The sequence below is a fragment of the Hirundo rustica genome, chromosome 12 (genome assembly GCF_015227805.2).
Source record: "Hirundo rustica isolate bHirRus1 chromosome 12, bHirRus1.pri.v3, whole genome shotgun sequence".
Lineage (NCBI taxonomy): Eukaryota > Metazoa > Chordata > Aves > Passeriformes > Hirundinidae > Hirundo > Hirundo rustica.
Window position 1 is genome coordinate 12,161,122 of NC_053461.1, and position 9,133 is coordinate 12,170,254.

Consider the following 9,133-nt stretch of genomic DNA (forward strand, 5'->3'; position numbering starts at 1 on the left):
CGGGCGGGTCAGGCTTGTGTTCGGTGAAGACTCTGGGGTTGTGGCACAGTGCAAACCAGCACAGGTAGGTGCCTGTCCCTGCAGAAGTACAGCTTTCAAAATGCCAGGGCACTGCAAAACCTCATTTGGAGGTTGCTGTCTCTGCACCCACTGTCCTTTTCAGATCCTTTTAAAGAAATTAGCAAGTTCAATTTGACTCATGAATCTGTATTTATTCCGTGCCTCTCAGTGTCTGGATACTTAAAAACCTGATTTATTTATCAGGGCACAGTGACTTTGGCAGGAATGGCTCTTCAAAACACTGGCTGCTACCGAAGGTCCCTGCACGGGAGTTGCAGTTTTAGCTCTCCTATTTCTGGAAAATAGTGATGTACCTTAGTAACTACTCTGTGATGGATTCAGAGCTAGTTTTAACTGCCTATAGCGTGCTGAAACATAAATTTCCTTTATTTTGGCTTTAAACCAGATTTCTAATGTGCATTGCGAAGGGCTAGGAAGAGTTTCCTGTGGCTGAATGGGGCTGGTTGTTTTTGGGGCTGTAGTTGATGCTGTGCTCTGGTTTACCCTGTGGAGCCACCTTTACAGCTCTTGGGCTGCGTTCAGTTTGGTTTATGAGTGAATCTAGATCCTTTGGGGGGCTTAAAATAGTTGGCATATTTACGCTCGCAGCTCGGCAGGGCTGTTGTGTCTGCTGGTGGTGTTATTTCTTGCTGCTGCCACGAGTAGGGATGATTCAGCACTTGGGATTAACCGCTGTTGTTGCAGCAGATTTAGGGATCGATTTATGGCAGAGGTTTCCCTCAGTGCCATCAGGTGTGTGCTAAGAGCGTGGGAAGATAAGCTGGGATAAAATACTACACCTCTTCGGGGATTCCTCTGCGATGACTGTTTTGGGGTTTTATTTCAGCTCTGCCTTTGGAAGTTCTTACAGGTGTTGCACAGTTTATGTGGGGAATTTTCCTTGTTTAGGGAAAACAAATTGATTGGTGGGGCTGAGTTTTGGATCTAGGGTTTCATCCTTCAGGTGGCCAGCACAGGACAGGCTGTGTCCTTTCCTGGCCTTATCCTGCCTATGCTTCTCAATTCTGCTCCCCTGAGGTGACCTGAGGACTCGGATAACCCTGTGAACCGCTTCTAGGAGTTGTGTAGGGGCTGTTGGAAGCACAGAAGGATGTGCAGGACAATCTGATATCCCGCACAGCTCCAAATGCTCCAGGAAAAACACTCCATCCTCATGTTCTGCAAAGCTGCTGGTCTGCTTCAGATAATGGGGAAAAACCAGATACAATCATCGGAAATTAAAGTCTGTACACGATGCAAATTCATCCCTGTCTCTGATGATAGATAAGCCTGGCCATCACCCGTGCAGCTCATCTGATCCCAGCAGTGCCAGGGCTCAGGGAGGGCTTGGGAACAGACCGTGCTTGGCTGATGCATCTGGACAGGAGCAGGGGGTAGATGCTCCCCAGAAGCTGCTCGGTGCTCTAGGAGGGCTGTGGGGCTTTCCTGCCCTGCCTTTGGGCAGGGATCTTTCCTTTCCTGGAGGTGTCTGCTGGCCCCAGGCTGGGGTGCAGCTCCGGATATGTGGCTGACCCCAGTGGGTGCCAGCCCGGGTGCTCTGTGTCGCTCCAGAGTGATGCTGGCTCCGGTAAAACCGGGAAAAGGCTCCCACCTATTGGCTGTGCTGCACAACTTCAGCTGCCCAGGAAACCTGCACATCCATCACCCACCCATCCATCCATCCATCTATCCTGCCCTGAGGGCAAAGCAATGTTGGCACATCCATGGAATTATCCTGCCCTTTGATGGGGATGTGTCACAGAGGATTTAGCTTGGATTTAACCCAATGTAAGAGCCTGATAATAAGAGAATGGCTTCAAAAATTTCTCTGTCATTATGTCTGCTTGTCATAATCACTCTTGAGCGCCTGAAAACTACGGGTGGGATGGACTGTGAGCAGCCCACCTTGAAGCTCATAAAAAGGAAGGTAAAATGTGGAGGGGAAATCGAGGGGCAGAGTCCCTGACCTTTGCCTTTCCCCCACCACCATTGCCTGCTGTGAGACACCCTGAGGCTGCAGGAGCCAACGCCGCCCGCTTGGGGAGACCCCCTCGATCCTGCAGCCCTGGACCGAAGTCTCGAGTGAGTTGTGGAGCCCCTGCCCTGCTCCTGTGGCCCGTGGCTGGAGCAGCACCAGTGGACTGAGGTTCGGCCGCAGCGACCGAGCACCGCGCCTGCACCTCGGGGCAAGGGCTGCTGCATCACGGCCAGACTGCTCCAGAGGTGGGGAAGGCAGGTGAGACCCTTCAAACAGCAGGGGAAAAAGAAAAGAAAAGAAAAGAAAAGAAAAGAAAAGAAAAGAAAAGAAAAGAAAAGAAAAGAAAAGAAAAGAAAAGAAAAGAAAAGAAAAGAAAAGAAAAGAAAAGAAAAGAAAAGAAAAGAAAAGAAAAGAGGAAAACTTACTCTGCTCCCCCCACCCAGTCTCATCATCAGCAAATGTAGCACAGTGAGGTGGTGACCTATCCTATGCTTTTAAAAGTAACCTTAGCATTTTCTAACTTTCCCCTAGTTTTCACTTTCTTTATTTTGCCTCTCTTATATTAAATAAAAATATATCAATTTTTTTTTTTGCTATCAGCATTTAATCTAATTTGGTTTTTTATCTCATTTTTGGGAATATTTTGAACCTTCGAAGTTCTTTCTGTTTTATACACAGAGACTTCATTTTCTTTGCTCTTCTGGGTTCAAACCAGTTCTTAACACCCAGGAATGATACTTTGGTCTGCAAATATTAACCTACATTGCTGCAAGCTATCCCTGTGGGCTTCTGGCCTTATTATGGCCGTAGGAGACCATAGGACACTGGCAAGAGCTCCAAGGGGAAACCACCAGTCTGAGCATCCCCAGGGATGACTTTACCCTGTGCCATGTGGGGAGGGGGTGCTCCTGTGTGCAGGGCTGTGGGATGGGTGATGGTGATGCTTGGCTGGCGGCAGAGGACCTGGCATGCTGTGCCTGTGGGTGAAAGTGTTGATTATGCTTGAAAATGGAAGGGAGAAGGTAGCATTTTATAATTAGAAATCTCATTTAAGAAATTTACAAAACCATCTACAAAATTTTAGTTTAAAGATAGAAAAAATAAAATACCCAAAATTGACCCGCAGATGAGGATGGCTTGGCTGCAGCCTGGCCACGTGTCTGCTCAGGCTCTGCAGGCACTTGTACAGCTCTTCTCCAAGCCCTGCAGGGTTCCTGCTGTGGAACAGCCAGTTCCTGTAAGCAGGCAGCAGCTGCTGGACTCTGTGAGCTGGCAGTGGAGAGGGTGGAGTCCCCACGATGGGGCTGGTGTCCCTGTGTGACTGCTGAAGCTGCCCTCCATGGCAGGCTGCAGTTTGATGCTAGTCCATCTTCCTGGGGGCACAGCCCTCCATCTCCAACAGCTCAGGCCAGCCCTCGTATTTATTTGTCTCTTTATCATTTTTAATGTGCTGCAGGAAAAAAAAAAAAAAAAAAGAGAAAGAGAGAAGATGAATGAGGAGACTGGAACAGTGCAAGTTTGCAACGTGGCAAAAGCTGCAGCTCGGTTTGGCGTGGGGGATAATGCCACTGGTCATGGTCTTCTGCAGACAGGCAGGTGAGATGGAGCTTGGGAGGTGCCATGAAGAGGATGGAGCCTGCAGAGCTCATGCAGGGGAGGACCACGTACCTTTTCAAAGGGGCTCTTGTTCATCAGCCCTTTTGCCCCCAAGAAGATCCAGTTGTCCCGGAAGCCCAGCTTCTGGACGTGGCTGCTGCCCAGCTCCATAAAATACGCCCTTACTTTGTCATTCATCCTGAAAGAGGGCAAGAGGGTGTCATTGTGGTGCCTGGTGGGTGTCCCCTCTTTTACCCTCTCTGTTGGTGGCAGCAGCATGTCCAGCTCCCCCAGCTGCATGTTTTTGGGGAGCCTGGGGTGGCTTCCGTGGGCACACTCACTTTGTGGCAGCATCATCGTAGCTCGCTGCAAGCACAAGGGTGCCACGCTTGATCCCTTGGAGGAAGGTTTGCAGCTTGGTAATGTCTGGGACAGAAGAGCATTAGGGAGAGAAAAAAGGGAATTAGTAGGTACTTCTGCACGGTAGCTGGGGGAGCTCCTCTGGGCTGGTGGGAAATAACCTGACTGTGCTGGTGCTAGCCAGGATTTGGGGGAATGGTGGGCTCCCAAATGATGCATTCCCCATCCTCTGTTCCCACCTGGGCTCTCCTGCAGTGCACGGGACTGATGTCCTCCATTTGGTACAACTGCAGGGTGGAAATTCCTCCTAAACTTTGCTTGCTAACTCTAAAATCTAGTTGTGTGAATTTACTTCCTAACACAAGAAATGAACCTGCTCGGCCGCAGAACTGCCTCATGCCTTTGGTTGTACTGGGGAAATTATTCCTCATCCCGCATCTGTGGGATGCTTAATTCCAATGCCCCATCTAGTGGCACATGAGCTGACTGCTGCCTTCTTCCCAGTGCCTCTCCCACCGAGCGTCTCGCTCGCAAACTTGGCTGGAAACCTCATTATATAGGTGCTTCTCCTTAAAACTCCAGAGCTGCAAACCGAAGAGGTGACTGGAGGGGCCATGTCTCCCTGAGCTCCTTCCTTCGTCCTGCTGAGAAAGGCAGGGGAATGAGCTGCTGCTCAGCCACCACCAGTATTCAAAAACTGAGTTACAAGTTGCAAAGTATCAGGATTAGTGTAACGACCTGATCTCAGCAAGTACCTTTCTCGTCTCGAGTGCCTTGGTTTATCCAGGTTAGTGAAATCCTGTTTTCCAGGCTATTAAATGCTTATAAAAGGAGCAAGAAGCCAATCTTGGCTGTGGAAGCAGTGTGAGGACTCCAGGCTTGATGGTCTCAGGGAAAGCCGGGCGTTTACCACCCAGGCTGGCAAGTCTGGCCAAAGACCACTTGACTTTATTATTAAATACCTGACAGAGAAGCAGCTGAAGTAGGCAGCAGGCAGCAGTGCTGGCGTGAGCCCTGGCTGGGAACCACCAAGGAGCAGAGTGACAGTGCTTACCTCCGGAGTACATGTCAAAGGTGTCCGTTTTCAGGAGCTGCCCAGTTGTTCCTGAAAGGTTAAAATTGAAAACAGAGCACAGTGAGTTTGCGCCGGGAGGAGTTTGTGGAGCTGGTTGTGCACGACCCAGGTGGGTTTGCTCCCTTCTCGCTGGCAGTGCTTGTGACCATAACTGTGGCTGTGCTCCCCATGCACCCCCAAATGGATGTGCTTTTGGCTCAGCCACAGCACTGGGACGGGGTCTCCAGTGGCCTGTGCTTTCCTGGGGAAGGAAGGACCCCTGGCAGTGGGGAGAAGGGGCTCAGTGCCTGCCCGACTCACCATTCACCAGTGCAATGTTCAGGCCTCTGCCAATGTTGTTCTTCACGCTGCTCATGAGGCTGGAAAGGAAAGCAGAGAGCACCAGTGAGTGCAGGACTGTCATGTGCTCCTTCGAATATTTGCTTTTCAATGACACAGACACACCAGAACCGGCCAAAAACAAACACCCTACTGGCCCTGGAGATGCTGACGCCAGTGAAACTGTGGTGGGTGAAGTGGCTCTAGGTGGCAAAATAACCAGAAGTGGTAGCAAAGAAATCTATTTAATTTTTTTTTTTTAACCACAAATACACTGTGATGGTCATTGATGTGCTTGGCAGAGGCCAAACTTGCCCTCTGGAAGGCCAGGCCGGCCACGGCTGCCTCGTCCCTGCCAGGTGCTGCTTACACCAAATCTTCAAAGCAGATCGAGGGTCCCACCACATTTGCAGCACCGCTGATGATCTTGAAGGCAAAATAATTCTGGGGGCAGCTCTTCTGGTTCCCACACTTGTGCCGAGGCAGCTTCTCACCTGCGAGGGAGGAGTGGAGCTGAAAGTCATGGCTTTATCCCCACGGAGACCCTGGGGCTGAGTGGGAGTGACCCCGGGATACAGTGGCCCACTAAGGGGGCAACACCCGGACCAACTTCATGCATGATGGAGGCCTCTCCTGGGGCTGGGACCAGCTTCTTGTTTGAGGTTTATGGTGCCAAGGGCAGGTGCTGCTCCAGGTGTGACACATGGTGTGTGCCGGGAGCATTCGGAGCTGGTGTCCAAGACAAGACCCTCGGGGTTTTTCTGCCCAGAGTTTCCCCATTCTGGGCCAAGGCAGGGACCTGCCAAAGACCCCACTGCTGTATGCAGTAGCAAAATCCCCCGTGCTTGGGAGAGGGGGATTTTTGCTTCAGGGAAGGGGCTCTTGAAGGAGATCTCACGCTTTCGCCATCCCCCTGAGCCCTGGAGTGGAGTTGTGAGATGAAGTCCAGAGCGATACTCACTGTTGGGCTTGTTTGCGGCACCTGTGGGCATCAAGCAGGAGGATTAGACACCCTGGAGAGCTGCTGGCTCTTCCCCAAGCCAGGAGCAGCTGTTCAGGCAGCAGCTCTCTAAAACTGCTTCCCACGGTGGCAGGCATCCCTGGACACACCCAGCCCACCACACTGTCCCCTCCCTGCCCTAGTGGTCAGAGCTGGTGGCTAAAGCCTCGGCCAGAGACCAAACACAAGCGGCCAGGGCAACAATATCCAGCTCCGGGGGCTGGCTCGCTGTGGAACATCTGGCTCCCTCCCTCCGGAGCCTGTTGGTGCCTCACCGAGCCAGCTGCGCAGGCTGACGGCTCTCCAGCTGCGGTGGAAGTACGTCTGCATGATGAACCAGGTGCTCAGCAGGGTGACGAGCAGCGCCAGGTACCGGATCACAGCTGCAGGTGTGGGAGAGCAGCGGCTGAGAGCAGCGGCTGCAGCACGGGGCAGACCCTGGATCATCCCTCTGCTTCCCTGGGATTTGATCCGCCCGTCCCAAGGTTACCGGGCGCAGGGTGACAGCCCAGCTCGCATGGTGTGGGAAGGCAGCTAACAATCCCTCACCCTCCAAATGGATTCTGATCTCTTAATTACCATCTGCAGAGGATGTGGTTGTGCTCAGACAGGCATTCCTGCTCTGCTGGGAGGCACTACTCCTATTTCTCTCTATGTTAAAGTAAATCTGATAATTACTCAGAAGGCTATGTAAATCCAAATATTTCTTGTGTTCCCAGCGCTGGGAAAGCTGCTATCCCCCAATTAGTCACTAGCTACAGCCGAGCAGCTGCTGATACAACTGTGATTGGCATTTGGCTTTAAAGCAGCGCTCATCAGAGCAAAACGTTCCAGTCCTGCATGGAAAGAGAGCAGAAAAATGTACTTTTATTGCAGCTGAATGGCTCTTATGGAACCAGGAACGTCTCAATAGCCATCTCTTCCCAGTCACAGAAGGCTTCACTGGGAAAAATACAACAGGCTGAAATCCACACAAATCTTGTAGAAACCTGATGCTTATACAAAGGTTCTTTCCCATGTCCCTGGCAGGGGAAGGGCAGGGTTGCTGGGCTTGGAAGGCATCATGTAAATGGGAAGGAGGCATAAAGAACTGCAGAAAAACAGACAGAGAAAAGTAAATATGTGTCCCTCCTTACCTGTTACCCGCATGGCAGTGGGCAGAGAGAGCACAGCTGGGAAGAACTGCCAGTCACAGGTCACCCTGAGGAAAGAAGGCAGCACCTTAAAGAGTGCCTGCAACCCACCAAAGCCAGGCAGATTCTAGACGAGAAGATATTTGCCCTGTTTAGTCATATTTGCAATAGTGAGGGCGTCATCAAAGATGTACAAATTCTTATGCAGAATTGCTTGGTCCCACCCTGATTAAGTCCTGGAGCAGGTGGCACTGACTGAGCTCGCTTCCTTCTGGAGCCTCAGAACCCTCCCCATGTCTGCTGCCCCCTGGACTCCTGGCTCATGCCCCCTTCTTGGTAATGGGCCAGCCTTTTCTGTTCTGCTGATAGCAAGGAGATGGACACTTTCAGTCACAGCTGCGCTGCATTCCCATCTGGGGTGATGCAAAGTAGATTTCAAATATGAGGGACTGCAAAATGCTGTCTGAGGACGAGCTGTGATCTGGCCTTGCGCAGTCAGGGGAATGTCTGGGAACAAGTTTGTCTTCCCTCAAAATCCAAACGAGCAGGGAAGAAGGGCAGCGCCGCTGTGCTGAGGGGAGCGGCCAGCTTTGTGGGCACCTGACTTAAACCCCAAAATATTTCCACCTGGCCAAATCCTGGAGCGTCTTCACCCCGTGGACAGGGCGTGGCCGTAATTTGGAGCATGAACTATTTCCTACCCGGGAGAGTCCACCTGCTGCCCTCTGCCCCACTGCCACCCCACGCACTGGGCTCCCCCAGGGGCTGGGACCACTCCTACCTTTGAAATTCGGGGCTGCAGTCTGTTGAACCTCTGTCCTGGAAGCCACGCTGAGCCCTACGGCGAATTGTCACTTGTGAGATGAGTGCTGAGAGTTAATGAGCCTAATGTTAACTAAAGCAGCCCTTTAGTAATGTTTGACAGAAAATTTGTGAACGAGCTGTGCTGAGAGTTGCTTTTCCTGTTTGAAGGGTAAATAAGGAGCAGCGGGCTGTAGCAGGGCTGGGCTGAATGTTGATTTCAGGCTGCTGCGTCATGAGGAAGGAGAGAAAAGCTTTTCCTCCTGCCCAGCCCTGCTCTGGGTGCCCTCCCAGGGCTTGCTGTGTTATTGACCGTGGCTGTGGAGCAGCCCCGGGCTGGATGGACCCGTGTTCCCCCTCCATGCCCTGAGGAGATGCTCCCTGTGGCTTCCCCTACACCAGGGGTGGGTTGCAGCGTCACTGTCGGGGTTTTTAGGCAGCCCCTCAGTGATGTTTCAGCTGATGTTTCTGGAGCCTGGCACTTCTCCCCACGAGACCCCTCTGCGGTCCCCACACCTGCAGTGACTCTGCAGCAAGGACAATCTGCCAGAGCTGCTCCTGCACGGAGCTGCCAGCTTCCCGTGGGAGACTGGCCCAGCTGCATTTTAGGGGAAGCCTTGGGAGGTGTTTGTGTCCCCCCATGTACGGAGACAATGTGCTTTTGACTGTATCAGCTGAGCACACTGGCTTCCCAGCAGCACCTGCCCTCTCTCTGCAGCTATTCCTCTCAGAGGAGGGGTGGATGTGAGCAGGAATCTGTCCCCAGGGGAGGTGGCAGGGGGGTCTGTGATGACCAAAGCACTTGCCCCCAG

At 52.1% G+C, this 9,133-nt stretch overlaps 1 protein-coding gene across 1 annotated transcript; it reads right to left on the reverse strand.

The window, feature by feature from the left end:
• Window positions 1-2,738: 2,738 nt before the first annotated feature.
• FAM3D (FAM3 metabolism regulating signaling molecule D) lies at window positions 2,739-8,432 on the reverse strand. The gene is made up of 10 exons (XM_040076598.2): window positions 8,302-8,432; window positions 7,524-7,588; window positions 6,663-6,770; window positions 6,349-6,369; window positions 5,758-5,881; window positions 5,370-5,428; window positions 5,049-5,099; window positions 3,976-4,060; window positions 3,707-3,833; window positions 2,739-3,488 (listed from the first exon to the last, which is right to left on the reverse strand). The coding sequence occupies exons 2-10, from the start codon at window positions 7,534-7,536 to the stop codon at window positions 3,399-3,401; spliced, it is 678 nt and encodes a 225-aa protein (XP_039932532.1). The 5' UTR covers window positions 7,537-7,588; window positions 8,302-8,432; the 3' UTR covers window positions 2,739-3,398.
• Between the last annotated feature and the right edge of the window lie 701 nt (window positions 8,433-9,133).